This window comes from Castor canadensis, chromosome 4, assembly GCF_047511655.1.
Source record: "Castor canadensis chromosome 4, mCasCan1.hap1v2, whole genome shotgun sequence".
NCBI classification, from domain to species: Eukaryota; Metazoa; Chordata; class Mammalia; order Rodentia; family Castoridae; genus Castor; species Castor canadensis.
Window position 1 is genome coordinate 23790934 of NC_133389.1, and position 21767 is coordinate 23812700.

Consider the following 21767-nt stretch of genomic DNA (forward strand, 5'->3'; position numbering starts at 1 on the left):
GCATCTTAGTTCATATGAGGAAATTGTCTAATGACTTGTTTTTCAATTTGGGTTCACTAATACACTAGTCTAGTATATGGAATTGGCTCTTCTAAATTATTTACAGAACTCTAAAAACAATTTGATCCCTCATTAAATTAAGCATTTATGTCACTATAATCCCTCTAATATTGAGACAAAAATTTAACTTAATTGACCACCAGTGACTAATACCAAATTAAGAATTATCTCTTTAGTTTTAGTTACATTCTCTCTTACATAGTTGCTGAGGTGTTGATACATTGACAAATTAAATTCTAACAGATCTTGAAGTGTTGACTAATTGTACAATTGTTCAGTGCTTCACATAAGTCCATGAAGTTACTATATAAAACTAACATTTACTAAGAAATACTATCATTAGTTGCATTTAGTATAAAATTTCATGATTATTTATCTAGATATTCCTCTTGTCCATTTGGATTTCTATGTATTCTCTTATTGGTAAGTTACAATTCACAAAAGCAAATCCAACAGACTTCTAATTTTATGCCTTGATGTACATGACCAGACTTAATTTTTTTCACTAATTCTAGGCTATATGATATACTTCCTTAATAAAATGTTTAAAATTCAGCATCATTTGTGACTAGTAACCTTTCCCAAGGGAGGACATGTAATTAAGAACAGCTCTCAGTTTTTCTAAATGTCTAACCAATATATTTCCCCTACTACAGTAGAACTCTGTTTTGTTAGCAGTGCTAGAGAGAAAATATCCAGCATTAAAGAACATGCATTATTAACAGAAGACACACGATCCATGTTTATTTCTTATACAGAAGTCATGATTTGATAGCTTGCCCAGTCAAATCTACATTCTAGTAAATATTTATCTTAATACCTTTTATTTTATTTGTGTATCATATAGATTTTTCCAGTCTTTTTGTTCACAGTAAAATATGAGGAACACATACATCATTTCTTCTCCTGATAATTTTATTCTATCTTCAAACATTTCTGCCATTAAATTAAACACATTTCAGACTATAAAGATGCATTCCCAGTTTTATTGCTCTAAACTCCAATGATCAATAGTAAGTTATTCCCAATGATCTCCCACTGAAGTCACTGCAAAAGGATTGAATGTTACTCTGCAGCAAGAATCAAAATAACTAATTAGAGATAACAGATAACTTACATCTATCTTTTGTTCTTGCCATGTTTCTACCCCAAATAATTACAAACGTATCCACTCAGCCTCCAAATAGTCTTCTTCATTTAATTACCATCTACTCACACTCCAATTTAATATGGAGATATCTCAAAGAGAACTAATATATCAACATCGTTTATACCAGTGAGATCCTGACTGCTCACCTGTTTGCAACTCTGATTCTTAAAACAACTTATTCTTGAGAACAACACATTTTTGCCAAGCTATTCACTAAATAGCAGGGTTGAAACTATACATAGTTTCTTGCATTTGGAAAAATATTTCTTCATCACTATCCTTTCTGACCCATCCCCCCCAAAACAAAACTAATTAAAACAAACAGCAACAGCAAAAATAAAACTGTCCTCAACTCTTAGAAGAGGTTAATATATATTAGAAGTGATAACAGAGCTAAGCTATTTTAACTTGCATTCATTCACCACTTATATGTAGTATTAAGTGTATAGGAGGCTATTTCTTTGCATTTGTGTGTGAGTGAGTGAGTGTGTTAGATATTTTTGGCAGAAAGATGGTGGAGTTTGGAACTGTGCAGATGGTGTGACAGTGTTAGCTAAATACCATTATTGATGGAACCTCCTGTAATATAATGATTTTTTAAAATGCCACTGATCTTGTTCTTTATCCAGAGGAAACCATGTATTTTTTCACATTTTACAGTGTATCCATTTCAAATATTTTCCCCAAACTTATTTGATGGAAAGAAAAATCAAGTCATTAACTCAATTTAATTTGGTAGTTTATGTTTACTTTATTTCCTAAGTTACTAATTGCTCAAGAGAGAACTGCTAACAACATATAAAAGACTATGTTGAAACTTCATTAAACTTATGTAAATATGAACCAACAACGGACACTAGCTGTAATGGGTTATTTACTATCTGTATTTTATGAGAAGCAGGTTGCTATGATTGCCAAGAGTCACTCTGAGTCACAAGCTTGTGGACAGGCCAAAACTAAACAGCTGGGCAATGCAAGCTGACAATGTGTCTCAAAATATATGGTCAAAACTTAAACAGAGAGGGCTACAACCTTCCCCCCACATGGTCAGCCTCACTGCTTAATTTATATTTATAACTGGACTCTCCACCATCTGTGCACACAGCCTACACTGAATCTCTGAGGAATTGGAGTGGCATTATTTGAAGACCTGATTAAATAGCCAGGAAAAAAGTAATCCATCATTTATAAGGGACATGTAAGACAGCCACAATGGTGTTCTCTCACACTTTCAGATTTCTGTCTTTATTTATTTCACTTTCTAATCCATGCCAAATACAATAGACACTGATCAAGAGAGTTGCTGACAACACCCTACCATCCTGATGGAAGAAGAATAAATTGTCAAGAGCATCCTCGGCTGGCTTTAGTGAGGAAGCAAATGACATTTCTGTGGGGGAGACCTTGTTCCTTTATGTTCACAAAGACCTGAACAAATCAGGGCCCATAAGGAATGAAGAGGAGATGGAGACAGTTCCACCTGTTGACACAGGAGCTTCCTGGTATAAGTTGTACGTATTAAAGAACAAAACAATTTATAGTAAGAACACAGCACGAGCACAAAATACTCTTATATTTCAGTGGAATCTTAGTCAAAATATTAATCTAAAATTAATTTCCCAAAGCAAGCCTGAGACCACAAATAGATATGGGTCTGTAGGATTATCTGAAGCTTGTTTTCAGTTTCTTGGGTCTATATCCTCCCTCTGTCTAGGTCTTTTTTAGGGCCAAGGAGGGGAATATAACTTAGAGTGAAGAGATGAAGGCTGTGAGTTGCTCCAGAGAATTTTCATACTACAGTGTGTTGTCCATCTTTCTTGTTTGCAATCATTCCCCAGCAACACACAAACACCACACACACACACACACACACACACACAAACACACACGTGCACACATGCATACACATTTTGTTCAAATGATTTTCTTGGCATCTTCACAACTGGGCTTTTTGGCAAAGTGATAAAAACAAACAAGTTGGGTGCTGGTGGCTCATGCCTTTAATCCTAGCTACTCAGGAGGCAGAAATCAGGAGGATTGTGGTTCAAAGCCAGCCTGGGCAAATAGTTTGCAAGATACTATCTTGAAAAAACACAGTACAAGGAAGGGCTGGTGAGTGGCTCAAAGTGTAGGCCCTGAATTCAAACCCCAGTACCACACAAACACACATACACACAAAAACAAGCAAACTTGCCAACACCTAACTCTAAGAATTCCAGAACTTCAAAGAATCCTCCTTTCCTGTGGTATTTGCAGAGAGGATCATCAGGGCTCTGTAGTCAGTGTAACAAGTCCTAGGAGTATATATTCCCTATGGCCTTTAGAAATATGGAGTGACTTATCTTACATTTTCCTCCATAATATGGCCCTAACAGTCAAGTTCAACTAGTATTCTCTCTTCCTATGACTTGTGAAACAGGCAGTGTTAGCTTAAAGGCAGCCATGGTAGCTGTTAAGAATGATGTGATTGCACCGTTTTTAAAGCATGACTCAGTCCAGAGACCCAGGTTTTATTTAATTTTATTTTTGCCCTGAGCTGGCCTGGACTGTGATCCTCCCTCATCTCTGCCTCCAACCTAGCTGGAACTACACATGTGTATCACCATACCAGGCTTATTGGTTGAGAGAAGGTGGCAGTGACACCTTGGGCTAGCCTGGCCTTGAATTGTGATCCTCCTGATATCTACCTTTTACATTGCTGTGTTATATGTGTGAGACCCCCACACAGCTTGAAACCCTATTTTTAGAGGATTATTTTCTCCAAATTATCCATTACTTATTCTGACTGAATGTACTAAGTTCCATAAATGAAGTTATACATACATGGCATATTATATGGAGGGAAAGAAAGAGTCCATCAGAGAAAATGGAACCTCATGGGAGAGATAACTATCTCTTTTAATTCGTAGATGGTTCCTTTACTTCTCCTTTGCTCACCTAGGGCTGATCTTGTATATTTGTCTTTTATTTTAATCAAGAATAACATAGAAAATCCATTTTTTGTGAGCTTTACTATGAGAGTCTTCACGAAATTGGCTACAGTTACACAAAATATAAGGACTTAACAAGAAGGGAAAGATTAAGACAAGGTTGAGGCATGACAAGAGGAAGGAAATTGGCTTAAAACAGTTGGAATTTATCCAACCTAATATGAAAACTTTCATAGGAAGTATTAATATTAGTATTTGAAGCTTTGTGAACAACTGTTCAATATCTGCTTCAGAAACAAACACGTGTTTTCACTTGCTTTAGGTTAAATATGTCAAAGAAGCCAGCCCTTTTATGGTTTTTCTTTTTTTGGTGCTTTTCCTCAACCCTAGCAGGAGCTGAGTCATTATGGAGATATTATACTGCAGTCTAATACAGACTTATTCTAGTTTTCAGTACATCGCCTTAGTAAACCTACACAAGACTACCAAATCAAAGCCTTATCTATTGTAAGAAGGACAACTTCTCAAAATTCATTTAAAAGAAAAGAGAAAAATTGAGTTTGCTTTTTGGTGGTTATTTCTGTTGTTTTTAAGCTGATTTCTAAAAATTCAGGACTACATAGTGCTATATGTATGGTCCTTGCATATAAATAAATATATAAGTGTGTGTATAAATAAATTTATAGTTACAATATATACATATGTTATATTTCAAATTTATGGAGAACCCTGTGAAGAAAGGCAGTTCACAAAAAGAGATGGCAATAATTTAGTAGTATTGCCTAAAAACCAGAAGTCCTGCTATTCATGATGACTTTATTTTAGTAGAGATAGAAAAAAAACTTACATAAAAATTGTTAGTGGGAATATATCATCAATGCACACATGTTCACTTTGATTCACTAAATAATTACATATTGATTTTCAAGCAAAAGGAAAGCAACATGTATTTTACAATTGAACCATGCATACTTGTGACTACAGGTCTCAAAATTCCTAGCATCTTACCAGGCTTAGGGACAATAAGCTGTGCACTGGTTTGGGCATTGCCAGCCTCATTTTCAGCCACACACTGATAAAAGCCTTCATCCGACTTCACCACCCCAAGGATTCGTAAGTTGCTTCCTCCCTAGAGAAAAAAAAAAAAAAAAAAAAGCACATGAGATATTTTTAGAAAGAAAAAAAAAAAAAAGAAAACCTCCAGGTGACAAAATGAGCATAGACCAAAGTTCAATTAAACATCACAGAAAGAAAGGAGGCCATAAGGGTTCTCAGCCCCATAGATATTTCTTATGCCACCTGGGAAATGTTACGCATTCCCAGTACTCTTTTCTGAATTCATGTGTATGAATTAAGCCTAGTTCTGCAAAGAAAATATGCTCACAAAAAATGCACATTGTCCTCAATATCTACATGTGTAGTCAAAAGAAGGGTCTTTTATTACCTGTGGAAGAAACAAATATTATCACCAAAGTAATTCTGTATTGTTAGAAGCTAGGTTTAGCAGCTACTCAGGAAGAGCAAAACAAGAACTCTCATGAGACAAAAACAATGATCTGTGCAAATGCTAAAGGACAGAATATCTAGGCTAGATATTTTCTGGAAGTGTTTACCAAGAGAAATGTCTGAAGATCCTTTTAAAACTGTAACTGCTTTGATATGTACTCTTTTGGGGGGCTTGAAGAGGGACTATGGTAGTTACTCTCTACCCATGTTGTCCTTTTCCCTTATCCAAAATGTTTCACCTTCAGCAATTCATGGCTGAAATATGTTAAGTCCTTTGTATATAAATTGAGTCACCATCCTTTTCAAGGATGGATGATAAAATGATCTAGAGATAGTATTTAATTATATGAACTCCATTTATCTTCAATATTAGTGCAAGAATTAGTTCAGCAAGTGAGACGTGTTAAATGATTCCTCCTGAAGTCATTAAGAGATAAATATTACCTCATGGGGAATTCTTAATTGTTTTTAGTGTCTTGTAGTCAATTCTCAGCTGATGTAAAATTCCTAGATAAAGCTGCCTAACTTCTAATTAACAATTCTCATATAAGTTACTATTTGTGCTCAATGTTACATGGGCAACACACAATGGCTCTCAGACTTCTGAAACTATTGAGGAAATATTTTAAGCGTAATTTATTGTGAATATGACACATACTGTACATTTCTTTTTACCTTAGGAAAAGAAGCATGTAAATAGGTTGGCTATAATGAGTCATGCTGGGAGAAAGATTACTCAAAAAGTAGAAAAAAGTAAGTGTTGCATTTTATCATGTGTCATTAAAGGCACTCAACAATTTCCTTTATATGCAAGTAGCATTTACTTTAGGCACATACAACAATTTTCAAGTTGCCCAATGGCAGGTCATTTGTAATTCAGTGGTATTGAAAATAGCATTGCATTTAAAGGAAGTAATGGATTGGCGTGGCATTTAAAAGTTAAGTTTTGTGCTCTCTTACTCTATTCCCAACCAATTAAATAAATGCAACTAAAAATGAAAAATAGAAAGTGATGATAAAAGTGATATATGACTTATGGATTTATTCGTTAAAAATAGAGTATGCCAAAATGCATGCAAGAAGCGTTTATGAAAGTTTCTAAGGTCACCTGCTGTGAAAGGAACTTTTACCATCAAGTGTCAGCACAGTGCCATAAGGAAGCCTGGGCTGTCCTCACAAGACACCTGGGAGGCCAGGCTTTCATGATAGCTGTTCTTTGACAACATCATGTCTGCATCTCACACACATAAGAAAAGTAAATCCTAAACCCTTTCTTTACTTCACACTTCCTTGATGATTGGTATTTGGAAATTATGTTTTTATATTTATCATGTATTTATATGTCTGAAATCAGAGCCTCTGATGCTAACCAACACCTATGTGTAGTTGTCATAGAGCTTTTTCGAGTGAGCAAAGCTTTCTGCTGTTAATAGCTAAAAGAATAATTATAGGCATGGAGTACTTGCCATGTACCAGGACAACTAAGTGAAGATAGTACCAGTATCCCTATTTTCTTTCACAAGTATAGACATAGAGCATGAACTAAAACTATTCATTGTTTCTTCTCTTCCTGATACTCAAAGTTATACAGCAATATGCTCTCTGGGTCTCCATGGCCCCTGTAACACTGCCACAACCACTATCACTGTCCCCATCATCATTGTTCATATAGGATCAGCTGGTACTTTCTGAAAAAAGTAATAATGAAATAGTCCATGTCATCAAAGTAAGACTACCATAATTATAAAGTATCACATCTTACAGAAAATGCATTAAAATTGGTAAAAGTCAAAGAAATTAGAGAATTGTGATTATCATCTAGAACTAGGTACTGAATTCTACTCTATGAATTAGCAATGAAAATACTTGGAAAGTCTTAGGCTCTGTTTTTTTTTTCTTTGTATATGTTTGTTTTAAAGACTTCACTGTATTACAAGGGGGCTGGACTGTTTGATCACTCAAAAATTCTAAGTCTAGAAAACCATCTGCCTTTGGAGAACAATTCCCTTAATATATCTTACAATTCTTCAGCAAGATCATTCTTCCTAGGAAAGAAAAGCAAGTGAAGAAGTTGTAAACAATGAATGGAATTGTAAAGCTAATATGAAAAAAAAAGGATAATTACCACTATCTGAAAATAATCACTAGGAATGACCACATCTCCATTCTTCATCCAATTCACAGTGGGCACAGGCTTTCCAGAAACTGCACACTCAAACTCAATATCCATGCTTTCATAGGCATAGAGGTTGGAAGGGTGATTTAAAAACCATGGCGGAACTGTAAAGACAGAAAAAAAAAGTGAGTGAGTGAGGACGTGAGCTTGCATACTGACTTCTTCACTGAGTTGGAAACACTGCTCTGGGACAGAAAGCAGTTAGTGGTGTCATGTCACAAGGGAAGGAAAAAAATAGCTTTTGGAAAAAAAAACCAGATGTAATAAATATTCTGAATAGACAAATGTTTATATTCAATTGACCTACACACTGAAAAGTGCGTAAAGCTGTGGAAATTATGTTAGTTAGGAAAGAAAGGGAAGCTTACAGGATTGAGTTCAACCACAGCAAAACATAAGAAAGCTTAGTTTTCCTGTAATTCTAGAGTTTCACTAAGATTTTATGTGATGGATTCATTTTCTATTGAAATTGGCTGAGTGATAGAGCACTAAAAATGACAGTATTATCTTTATTATGGACACATTCCTGTTGTCAAGTAAGTGTCTACTACAGCTATATTCCAATAATTTATTATTATTTTCTCAGCATGTTATATAATATACTAATTTAATTTCTTAATTACCATAATACTTGTTACTCTATCATGGAAATTTGCAACTGAAAGAAAATTGCAAATAGACCATAAATTTGTTAATGAATCTCTTTCTTGGCTGAGTTCCTCAAAACCATGCCTAGGAGGAGAAATTTTTAAAAAGTAGTTTATTGTCTTCCATGGGGAAACTTGACATTAAGCCTACTTTGAATATTCATGTAGCCTGAGAAGCCAGGAAAAATTCACTTGAAGGAAAAGCCACAATCCTATGATTTCACATAGGATTTATGTGATTTTGAATGATTTTACATAGGAAATTGATACATATTCTAGCAACCATTTCAAAGTTAGTCTGGGCTTTTGTCATTATTGTTACTATGCTCAATGAATAACAAGTCCTAGTTTTTCCTTCTGTGAATATCTGTGTATTTTTCTCCTTCCAACCCATAGTGGCAACACTTTCCCCTGACACCACAGTGAATGTTCTCCAACCTGTGATGGGCATCACCTTCTAGAACAATGGGAGAGCCAGTGGGAACTCAGGATTTGAGTCTTGCTTCTTTCTTTGTCTTCCTCTATCCTTATCTTATATTCTTGATTTGTAACTAAATAATTTGATCGCTAGTATTGAACAATTTTTAAATTCTTTAGTCTTTCATAGGGGCAAACTGACTTTGATGGGGCAGCTGAGATGCATTACTATTCATGGAGTAAAGTCAGGAAAAAAGATGTTTCTGGAAACCATTAGAAACATTGTATACAGGGATAAAATATGTTTTATTATTGATAATGTTATTAGCATAATGACTTTTTTCTGATTCTTTCATCAAATCTACTACCAATGAATGAAAAGACTTCCGAAATATTGATTGAACACCCGTGAGGAGACATATTAGCTGAATCTTCTCAATTCTATGTTTTACCACAGATTTTGGTCAACCACCAATATTTCTCAACACTGATAATGTTCAATTTATTAGTTTAAGCACCTTATATTTATTATTCTCATCTCAACTCTCTGAGATAGGACATATTATTCTTATTTTACAAATGAAGAGGTTGAGCTACAAGGTATTAGAATAACTTTTCCCAAAATAACACAGCTTGTAAATTGTAGAGCTAGCCAATCTGACTCCCTGGCTCACATTTTGAACTAATTTTCATGTTAAAGAAAACATATCAGAGTGCATTGACTATAGAAAATATAATTATTATATTATATAGATATATGTAAATCAGAATATAAATATATGAGTGTATCGTTGTGCGTACATGTGTAGCCTCTTTGCTTTTATCAATTATGTTATTTATTGATTTCTAAAATTAGAGTAGACTTCTTGTCTCCTCAATATCAAAATAGTGTACTTCACATAACAGGATTTCTTTAAAAGTTTATTATACTTAAATGATTGCTATTTTTGAAATAGTATCATAAAGATTCACAGTTCCCCTAATTTGATGGTTAGGAATCATTTTCTTATTTGTTATCTCTCAAAGGGATAAATGATATAAAGCCAATCACAAAATGAATTCTCAAAACATTTTGTCTTATTGATCATTAAAATATAGTGATATATATTATCAAGGAGACAATTCACTTTAAACATATAATTATAGTTGTAATATTCTAACAATTACTTCCTTCTTAGGTGTGTGTGAGAGAGTTTTATCTATGTTTTTCACATTTCTCATATCTCTTAGCTTTTAAGCACTACACTGGACACCTTTTTTTCCCTTGTCATCTTAATATCTTCATTTCTATCTCAGGTTGTCCAACTTTCCTATTAGATTAGACAGTAGGTGAGAAAAAACAGCTTCTCTCACTTATATGGTAGAAGATGAAACATCAAAGAGCATATCCAAAATCCTAAATGAGTCTATGTCAGTGTTTTCTGCAGTACATGGCCTATCTTGTTGGGCAATGTTATCTGTCATCAGTATACTACATGGTAAGGACAAAGGCTGATGATTTCTCTTCACATCTCATGCTTCTTAGTACAGTACTTTGTCATCAGTACATGCTCAACAAACACTTGCTGTTGATGCTAATAAACACATAATAAAATGCACATTTTCAGTTTTTCTATGGGAATATTGGTCTAAGGTAAAGAGCAGAAATTTGTACAATGTCATGTACATGGACATAATTATATATGTTGTCCATATATATTTATATATATATAAAACAATATGACTTTATCATTGGGAATATATGCCAATGAATGATGAGAAAAAATAAAGTATAAAAATGATTCAGCTTGGTTATTTGAAGAGATGACTCAGTATTTGTTTTTTAGGATAAGTTTAGCTTATTCTTAAGACACTTCTCTGAGCAAAAGGAATTGAAACACTGTCGTCACTTGGGAAAGGATCTTGAAAAGTTCTAAAAATAAAAGACCAAGGGGTACACTGAATAAGGTAAAGCTCTTCAACCTTTGTTTTTAAGTAATGCACAAGCGAATTGCTGACTACTTTCCTAAACTTATCATCCACATATCCCTTAAACGTGTGTTAGGGATCCAGTGTGGTGTGGTCAATTAAGTACCTGGTTCTTTTCTAATATCAAGTCTATGTGCATTTTATTTTCTCATCCTGGTATTTGTTTTTCACTTCATGCCAGCATATAGATCCACTCCTCATGAAGTCACTTGTCCAAGAGGGACATCTAGATATTTTGGGGAGCAGGGGTATAATTTTCTTTTTTTCTCTGGAACTCTGTGATATTTATTTTTACTTATCCTTGTATTTACTTGTACATTTGTGTCATCTTAGTGCTAGTATGTAATTCCTTAAGGGAAGAGGATCTATTACTCATAAATTTAATAAACCTCTTAATGTATTTTGGGTGATTATGGTATTGGGTGATTAGGGGAGAGGAAAAGAGAAGTTTACCCAATTTTTCTGCTTTTAGTTGATCTTCTTTGTGTTTTTCTGATGAAGAGACTAGGATCTACTCATTCCATTTTAGGACTAATTCTTAGAATTTAGGATCTAATCATTCCTATTATCTTTCACAGTCGTGGAGTCCTATATTCTCAACACAAATTAATCAAAGCAATTCTTGTCAAAGAGGTATTGAAAGTAACATTCTTATTATGACACAACTTTAATCATATTGCTTCTATTTTCAAAATATTGCCAGTGAACTTCTACTACCCACATGATAAAGACCAAACTTACAGCGTTGTACTTAATAGCTTATAGGCAGGTAAAAAACTTGCTAATTCAAACTTTATTTCTCACACATCTTCCATAGAAATCATATCCTCATCTGAACAAGCCCATCCTGTTCTAATAAATTATTTATTGGTGAAAAGGATATTTAGGATGATGTGGTATAATGGCTTTATTTTACAATTAGAGAAAAGATAAATAGATGTGCTATTCCCCTGGACTTTTCTCACAGTCTACTGGACGTCGAATCATTACAATTAAGTGAATAAACTTTAACTTTGTGTAAAAGTTTTCTCTAAGCAAATTTGATTTTCCTTTAGTGTGCTTCTATGCTATGAATAGCCATTGAATTTTATAGAATAAAATATCTCTATGATTTCAGTTTGAAATCCTCACTAACAACCCACATAGCATTATGGACTTAAATTAACTTAAAAGCCTCCTCACAAGTGTTTTTAGTATTTCCGATTGTTCCCTAATCTTCAGACTTGGTTTCTACATCACTTTCACTTTTTAAATTTTGCTTAGTTTTTCTTTTATTTTTGTGGTGGGGATACATTGTGGTATTTAAAAATTTACAATATATCAAATATAACATAATTGAATTCACCCCCTCCATCATTCTTTATCCCCTCCACCCCATTCCTGGAATAGTTTCACCAGGTTTCATTTCCCCATTTACATACATGTGTATACAGTATTTCCACCATATTCACTCTCTTACCCACTTTCCCCATCTCACTGGTAGCAAATCCCCCAGACAGGAACTGTTCTGCCCTCATGTTCTCCGATTTTGTAAAAGAAAAAAGAAATGACAATTTTGTTTGTTTGAGATAGCTATACAGGGAGTTTTCCTCTATTTTTCTTCTTTCTACCTTAGTCCCCTTCTTATGGTGATTTCAACAGCTTTAAAAATCCTAAATTCATTCTTGTATAGAAAGTACATCACCCATATTCACCTTCTTAACTTCCTTGTTTTACCTTCCCTCTCTCATATGTGACTGTTTCTTAATGTGACATGTTTTACATAATATTGCTGTATTTATTTGTATTACATCTATCTTCCATATAGGAGAGAAAATTTTTAGATCTGTTATTTATTCTTTTAGGTAAGTTATTTACTCATATGCATTTATTTAGGGATGTAATAAATTTCAGTCAATTGTAAGTTGCTACTATATTACAAAAACCAAATATTCTCTGTATTACCTGGACTTTGAGAAGAATCTATACATTCTAAAGAGTTATTGCTGCTCTTTGAAATGACAAAGAATGCATTTTTAAAACCATGTAGGTGGTTTAAATATACAACAGGCAGCACAAATCACTCTGGTGAATGATGAACAAGAATCATGAAAAAAGATTTTATCAGGAGGAAAAATAAAAATTTACATGTTCTTTTAGTGATTGCAATTCCTCCCTGAGAATGGTGGAAACCCAGCTAATATCCCTAGAACTGAAGGCTCCTGTCTATCTGTTCGTGCCCTTTGGATTTATTTATTCATTTATTCTTGAAATAGTGGACATAAACACATTAGTCCTCTCTGGAATGAAAATATCTGAAAAGACTAACACCGCCAAATGTCTAGAATGTGTTTGCTGCACAGCTGGGCTCCCCTATATCCAAGACAAATGGGTTCTTTCAAGTACAGTATCACAACTGTGTCCACAGGTAATTTTACCTTCAGGAGCAATAGTTTCGTATGTAATCACATTTGGATGACTACAAAGGAAGCCATCTGGCACTGAACGTAGGTTTAGTGATAACATATTGTAGGAGGGAATATATCTGTACAAATTCAGGCATCTGTGTTAAACATACCTCAATAAAATCCCTACTTCCATGTAATAATGTTTCTAATGGACTGTTCAAGTTAGCGATGATACACTGCTATCCTCTCTATAGTTCCATTTCTTCCTGCACTAACTGTCATTTCTAAACTAACATTTTAAATAAATCAATCTTTAAATGCAAAATTCTCTACCATTTTCCTCTTTTTTTAAATTGTTGTGCTGGAAATACATTGTGGCATTTACAAAAGTTCTGACAATACATCAGATGTATCATATTTGAATTCACCCACTCCATGATTCTTCTTTATTTCCCCCCCCCCAACACCATTCCTGGAATAGTTTCAGTAGGTCTCATTTTTCTATTTACATACATGTGTACACAGTATTTGTACCATATTCACCCTCCTACACCCTTTTCCCATATCATCCCCACCCTCCCCAGACAGGACCTGTTCTCCCTCCTGTTCTCTGATTTTGTAATCATCAGTGTGGCATCTTGACTGTTCTGTATGATGCATCTTCTGTCCAATTTAACATTTCTCTCCCCACCTTTTCATATGTGAGAAGTTACCTGAAATTTGTTTAACATTTATCATTAGTTTGTCCTTTCCTACCCACACATCTGTCCATGTCCCCCGTACTAGTTGGTGAGATTTGCATTTGAATCTCTATTTAAGTGTCTCTCATACACACCTGTCTATACTCTCCTAAAAAAATAGTTTAGGTTGGGTTAAACAAGGTTTCTATATTTAAAGGTAAGAACATATTTTACAATGGAAATAAAAGCATGCTGGATTTTTTTTCTGACTATTTGTATTGATTGGGGTTTACATAGTTCTTGAAATTCACAGTTTTTCAGTAAACTTATTCTACACATTTGTTATTCAAAGAGCTCTTTCAATCTATTCTCATAGAGAGAAGAGACAGAGAAAAAGAGATGTTAGGATGCTCTTAACAATTGCTGGAGTGTGCCCTACCTTTTATCTTCACATATTTCTAAGTCTAAATGGTTTATTTAAATATAAATAACATATATATATATATACATATACATATATATATGTATATATATATATGCATATATATATATAACATATATATAACATATACATATATATATACATATATATATGCATATATATATATAACATATACATATATATATACATATATATATGTATATATATATACATATATATATGTATATATATACATATACATATATATATGTATATATATATGCATATATATATATAACATATACATATATGCATATATATACATATATATATGTATATGTATATATATATACATATATATGTGTATATATATATATATATATATATATATACATATGTATATGTTTTTTCAAGTGGAAGTAAATGCATTGTAACTGAAAATACATAATAGAAGTGCAAGTGTCTCAACAGCAATTCATCCCATTGTGGCACAACTGTGGATGTGAATTCACTAGGCTGTTAACTTCTTTATACCGGGGCTTGAACTCAGGGCCTGCAGCTTGAGCCCCTCCACCAGCCCTTTTTGTGTTAGGTATTTTCAAGACAGGGTCTCATGAGCTATTTGCCCAAGCTGGTTTTAAACCATGATTCTCCTGATTTCTGCCTCCTGAGTACCTAGGATTACAGGTGTGAGCCACCAGTGTTCGGCTAACTGTTAACTTCTTAAGGACCAGGAATGCCTTGTCCATTAATGTGCTCTCAAGGCCAAGCATGGGATAAGTGCTCAATAAATATTCATAGTTGAGCACTGTAAGTGTGCCATCCCTTTGGCATTCAGCCATTTTCTGGCTTCAGATGAGCAATAGTTAGTTGAAGAACAACACTTAAGAAATAACTGTTCACTTTTCTTCTACTGTTAATATCAATTATAGCAACAGAATACCAGAACCATCACACTTTAAGCTATTTTGTTATTGTTGGCAAAGACAATGTTGTAATTGCATATCTTAGACATATTTGCATTCCTCTTTACTTCTCTGTACCTTAGTCTCCTTTATATGGTGGCTTCTGCAGGTTTAAAAATCTAAATTCATTCTTGTATAGACAGTCTATCTATCATATATACACATGGAAATGTCACAATGAATCTCCCTGTGTAGCTATCTTAAACAAACCAAAATATTATTTTTTTCATTTACAAAATTGAAAAACAGGAAGGTGAAACAGGTCCTGCCTGGTGGGGGGATTGGTAACAACAGGAGGGGGAGGAGGTAGGGAAAGGGCATGGAAGTATGAATATGGTTCAAATACACATGTATGTAAGTGGAAAAATAATACTTGTTGAAACTATTCCAGGAATGGTGGGTGGGGGATAAAGGAGAGATGGAGGGAGTGAATTCAAGTATGATATATTTCATATACTGTAAGAACATTTGTAAGTGCCATAATGTACTCCCACCCAGCACAAAAATAAAGAAAAATTCAAAAAAATAAATAAAATTTGTTAAGATTCAAAAAACTGACATTTTTGTTTGTTTAATGTAGCTATACAGGGTGTTTCCTTGTGACGTTTCTATGTTTGTATGTATTATAACCCAAACTGGTTCATCTCCTCTTTACTTCTGCATAAATTAAATGATCACATAGAATACATATATTTATAATGTCATGTATTTGTGGCCATACAAATATGTATTCATACATATAATCATAAATTATATATACAATTTATAAACACCTCTCTGTCAGAATTTCAAATTTAATTATGAAAATACATTAAGAATGACAAAATACAAATTTTATATCAAATATGTCATATGAATACAAAGATAAATAGCTAAAAGAAGTTATTTAGTTCCAAACATTGTTTACTGACAGGAATTTGTGACCTTTTATTTTCCTCCAATCAAATATATTTTAGTATGCCCTCTTGGTATTTGCTAGTAAAAGATGTGAACATAATAAATGTCTACAAAAAAATTGTTTCATATGTGAAAGCCATTTCTGTGCATTTTTCATTGTACATTGAAGAGTTCAGTAAATTACAATAACAGTTGTTTTCTAAGTTTCTTATTAGTAATAGATATCCTCTAAGGAAATCCATGGGCACAAACATTTAAATGAGAATATGATAGATTCTACCATGGTGATAAATTGGCTCCAATGAATGGAAGAGTTAACTGTAAACCCAATGGCAACTCCCTCTCTCACAGACAGAAATTGATCACACCAGCCACAAGTTGTGCGTTAGAAGAAGTTGAATCTTGCTTCCTCTGAACTCGCTCCCTTACCATACACCCTGGTTGTGTTATTAATGTATTAAACTAGAACACACAGTTTTCAATCCACAGTCCAAGGAATTTCAGAAAATATGGAAAATAAGTATAAAATTAAACTCTACTATATTAGAGTAAGTAGATACTATTACAATATGAGATAGATATAGTAAATATGGAAACAGACACAGATGATAATGAAAGAGAGATGGAGAAAAGGTGGGAGAGAGGAGTGAAATTTAATATAACAAATAAAATATACAACCTAGAAGTAATTATTAGGGTAGAAACCAAAGAAAATTCTTCAAATTGCTTTACAAAATAGACTCGCTCAATATGAAAATACAGTCAATAAAAATAGAAGTCAAAGACTAGAGAACTGAAATAACAGAATGAAATGAAATGGAAAGTAGTTGACTAAGGAAACAAATCTGTACATAAATAAGAAGACGCAAGTATCATAACAGAAAATCAGATTATCAACATACAGGAAACTTGAGTTAGTCACAGCAAATGTAGATGAAAAAGGCAAAGAAAGGAAAATAATCAGGGCCAACCCTGTATAGAAAGAGGGCAAGTAAAGATAATGTGATGTCAAGATAAGTGGCATTTCCAATGTTCTGAACCCACAGATGGGACAGAAGATTAAAGGTAAAATTGTGGGAAATATTCCCTAAAACATAAATATGGATTTTTCAGATTGAAAGGCTATCCTACCATTCTAGGGAAATACTCTGAATAGTGAGTTGTCCTATTCGAACTGTTAAATCGAAAGGGTCAAGAATTCCTTGATTATTCAGACAGAAAAATAAAAATAAAAAAACATCTACAAGAGGTGAAGTGAAATCCTATACCTATATGGTAACATCCAATATAAGAAGAGAATAGTAATGTTATGCAAGAATATTATACATGAGCTTTTATATGCAATGCCACTTTCTCAGTTATATAAGTGCCAACAGAATATAACACTTTCTAAAATGTCTAAAAATAAATTCTAAACATAAATTCTAAACATTTAAAAGTACATTCAATCAGGAATGGTGACTCATATTGGGTACATGTATACATGTATATAGAGACATAAAAGTAAACACAATGGAAATAATTGTTACTAAAGAGAATGACACTGCTGCAAACTTCAACAGCATAAATTTGATGCTTTTCTGAAGGACAATGAATGAGAGCTTACCTCTGTTATGAGAACATTTTATCAGTCATATTCTTAAAAAACAAACTTATAAAAGACTAAATATATCACCTATCCCATATTGCATTGACATAAACAGGTTTCTACCTATTACCCAAATATTCATTATTACATAGTATATATCCACCTAAATGTATTGAATGAAATCCTGAGATTTGGGGGGATTTAAAAATTTTGTGTGGCTTATTTTCCCAAAAATACAGAATGATTTTTTTCTGAAAATGTATGTGTGTGTGAAAGTGTGTGTGTGTGTTTGTGTGTAAAAGATACTAGAAGTAAGTATGCTGAGATATTTCACTGGTTATGGAAGCTTTGTTATGTTTTATTTTCTCTTTTGCACTTTAAAAATCCCAATAACTAAAAAAAAATACTAAATAAAAATCTAGCTGTTGTTCAATTTTGTCAGAGTTTTTCTGCATCTATTGAGATGATCATGTGATTTCTTCCTTGATTTGCTTTATGTGTTATATTATGTTTACTGATTTATACATGTTGAAACATTCTTCCATCCCTGAATTGAAACCAACTTGATATTGGTATATTGTCTTTTAATGTGTTGTTGAATTTGATTTGTAAAAATTTGGTTAAGAATTTTTGCATCTATGTTCATCAAGGAAATTGGTCTATAATTTTCTTTTTTTGTGGTTTGGTTTTATTATCTGGGTAATACTGGCTTAATAAAATGAGTTTGGTAATATTCCTTTCCTTTCTATAATGTGCATTATATAAGCATTGGTATTAGTTTTTCTTTAATGGTCTTGTAGAAAGCAGAATGAATTTCAACTATGGGGTTAACAAAATGAAATCAACTTGTATTTATCAATATATGCTAAAAATAAATAAAAACCTAAAAATAAAATAAAATAATAAAGAAGGGAAACACCAAAAAAAAAATATTTACCTGCTGAAAGGACTCACTAGCATAGCTTTAAACGGTTGAACTCTCGGTAATTCTAAGAGCTTGCGTAAATATTTCATAGCTATAAATACCATGTAAACATTTTTAAATTCCTTTACTTTTGTCATACTTTTTCACTGGGGCTTGGCAAAACCTCAGAAACTCTTTCTTATTGGTTACAATCACATAAACCCTGGAAGGAAATTATGTACAGGAAAGAACAACAAAAGGTTTTTCTTCAAATGTGATGAAGAGAAAATAGAACAGGATGACCTGGAAAACACGACTAAAAAGGAAAGCCACAAATTCTTTTCTTTTTTTTTAAACCACACAAATTTAATCAAAAAGAATTATTTAGGCCTATCTAATCAACTGATTAATATTGAGTTTTTACTAAGTTCCATATTACAAAATACCCCTAAGAAAATGAAACAAGGAGTTTCTATTTAAGATCTAGATACTCTGACAGCCCTTTGATTTTTTTTTTTTTGAAGAACACTAGAGGATGCTCTGTTTTATCCATTTGTTAAAAGGAGAACCACAAATTCTAACTCCTGGTAATGGCTCTTGGCTAGAGTAGATGATGGATACAGAATGAATAACTGTCTCTCCTTGACTTTGGTTTCTTATTTTGAAAATTTAGAAGATTGAATCTGTTTTCAAATTCAGAACATTAGTGTGTGCTTGGAATGAAACAAGTAACTGAACTTTCCTTGACTTGAATTATTTACTTCATAATTAAAAAGGATTGAATTGAGATCTGTGTTTCCAAATTCTTAGGAATCCTTCAAGTGCAACTGGAGGGGTGGTTCTGAGGTTCTCGCTCAACTCTTTAATATCTTCCTATTTATCATACAGATAGAGCTTTCACATTAATTTAAGGCTGCATCAGAGCATACTTTTCTACTAAAACAACCTAAATTATCCTCAAGCTTACTTTTTCAAGCTATAAAAGTCTGTCAGTCTAACATACAAGCATATATAGGTGCCCCAGTGCTGTTCAGCATGAACAGTTTACATAGTATTGATTTAGGAAAAAAGAACAGGGAAAATAAAGCTACCATTTTGCTTCTTATGCTACCACTAAAACAATATTTGACTAGCATTAATAAACTGCTTAAAACAATAAATATCAACCTAAGAATCTCAAAAATCACAGAGAATGACTCAAAGGTAGGTCAAAGGGAATTAGTTCAACATCCTATTGCTAAACGACAGTACTTCAAACACTTACAAATGTCTTACTTCTGAAATTATTTGGTAAAACAATACTTCCAACTTTAATTATATTCTGGTTTTTGAGGCAATCTACCTTTTTCATTCCTGCATTGAGCTCAAGAAATCATAGCTATCTCCCTGCAGTAAGACCAGATTTCATGATAGTTTCATACTTTTCAAGTGGGGATTTCAGAAATCATGGAAAAAGTGATTGTGGTGTATGTGTATGTATTAGGATACATTTATAAATCTTGTCACATATGCAAAACCCATCTATAAGCTTGAATGGTCTCTTGCCTAGCAAAAGAAAATGTTCATTTTGCCTAATTTTGAACCCAGGAATGCTCATAAAATGGGTTTGCAATTCATAGAGGTAAATTGGATTAAAGCATCAGTTCATTTTAATTGAAAGGAAATGGCATCAAATTTTCAAATGCAATTTCTTAGGGGCAAATGATGAAGGCATGCATTAGCACTTTAAAATTAGTAAAATCCACTAGCTTTTTAACATTAGCCCATATCAAAAGAGATCTGGGGATTTTCATTGAACAAGAATTCCTCCATTAAACCTCTACCTTAGGCTTTACATTTTTGGAGGAGCCTATATAGTATAGACAAAGACATGTATGTGTTTGTATACATGTGTATCTGTGAGTGTGACTGCATAATCAATATATGGCTAACTTTACCACTTAAAATCTGAAAGTGTTGACACAGCCCAGTTTGAACCCTGAACATCTCCCTGTAATTTACACCTTTCAATCCTCAGGGAAATGCTCCATCACCTTTTCTACATCCATAAAATGCAAGGGCTCAAAGTAAACTCAACAGAGAACTGCTACATACTTACACTGTCCTCACATTGGATATTGAAATCCTCTAATGCTCAGTCTCATTGAGAAGTGAGTGAAAAGAAAAACTAGATGAACTGTTTTGTGTCTTTCTTCAAATTTTACAGAATCCTTCCTATACCTTTTTCATTTGGAGAGATATCTGTATTGTTATACTTAGTATATGACTTATTAATTAAAAGCAAGCTGGTTGAACACTTAAAATATATCCATCAGTTAAAGCACATACGTGCTTCTCAGAGGTTTCTAAAATATTCTTGGTATATTTTCATACTAGTCACTCATATTTACCTCATTCATTCTTGTATATACATTTAATTCCTATTCACATGCTAAGCATGAGCTGCCATATAAGTTAACACAAGACTTGCCTTTGTGAATAACCATTCAGACATGTATACAGTTACAAACGTGTGTAGTCTATAGCCATATATACACCTTTGAATGGTTAATACACATTAATATGTCTTTAACAAAAATGGAACTTGAAATAGTAACATTCTTGTACTTTTATGTATGTATTTTTAAGCTGAATCAAAATATCTTCATTGTGAAAAGAAATGTAAATTCACTGAGATACAAATCAAGTTAAAAGTTACAAAAGAAGGAGCTATTTTGTTTGTTTTTGCTTTTTTAAAATCAACCTGAACTTTAAGTGGCTGTGAATACCTTGAGCAGAAAACTGTATGTAATTATTTATTGCTTTATATTCTAAATTACAGAGTCTTGCATAAATGCTGATTTGATTGACTAACTTGGATCTATTAGAGTTATAGTGATCTAATCCATCCTTAGTATTCTCTAAATGAAGAAGATAACAGTAAGTTACTTATTTCTTTGGCATCACACAACTCATAAACATAATAGGCTATATCAGAACCTAAGCTGTCTGAATTCTAATCATTTTCCTTTCTCTTTTGCTAAATAACATTTTAAAATGCTTATCAAGTAAGATATCAAAGTGTTTTTATG

General features: G+C 33.0%; 1 protein-coding gene across 2 annotated transcripts in view; it reads right to left on the reverse strand.

Moving 5' to 3' along the window:
• Window positions 1-21767, reverse strand: part of Dcc (DCC netrin 1 receptor) — a 1132969-nt gene that overhangs the window by 459948 nt on the left and 651254 nt on the right. For both annotated transcript variants that reach the window (XM_074069811.1, XM_074069810.1), the window contains exons 6-7: window positions 7772-7926; window positions 5149-5269 (exon numbers count right to left, since the gene is read on the reverse strand). In XM_074069811.1, coding sequence (XP_073925912.1) covers window positions 5149-5269; window positions 7772-7926 — 276 coding nt within the window. The remainder of the gene's footprint in view (window positions 1-5148; window positions 5270-7771; window positions 7927-21767) is intronic.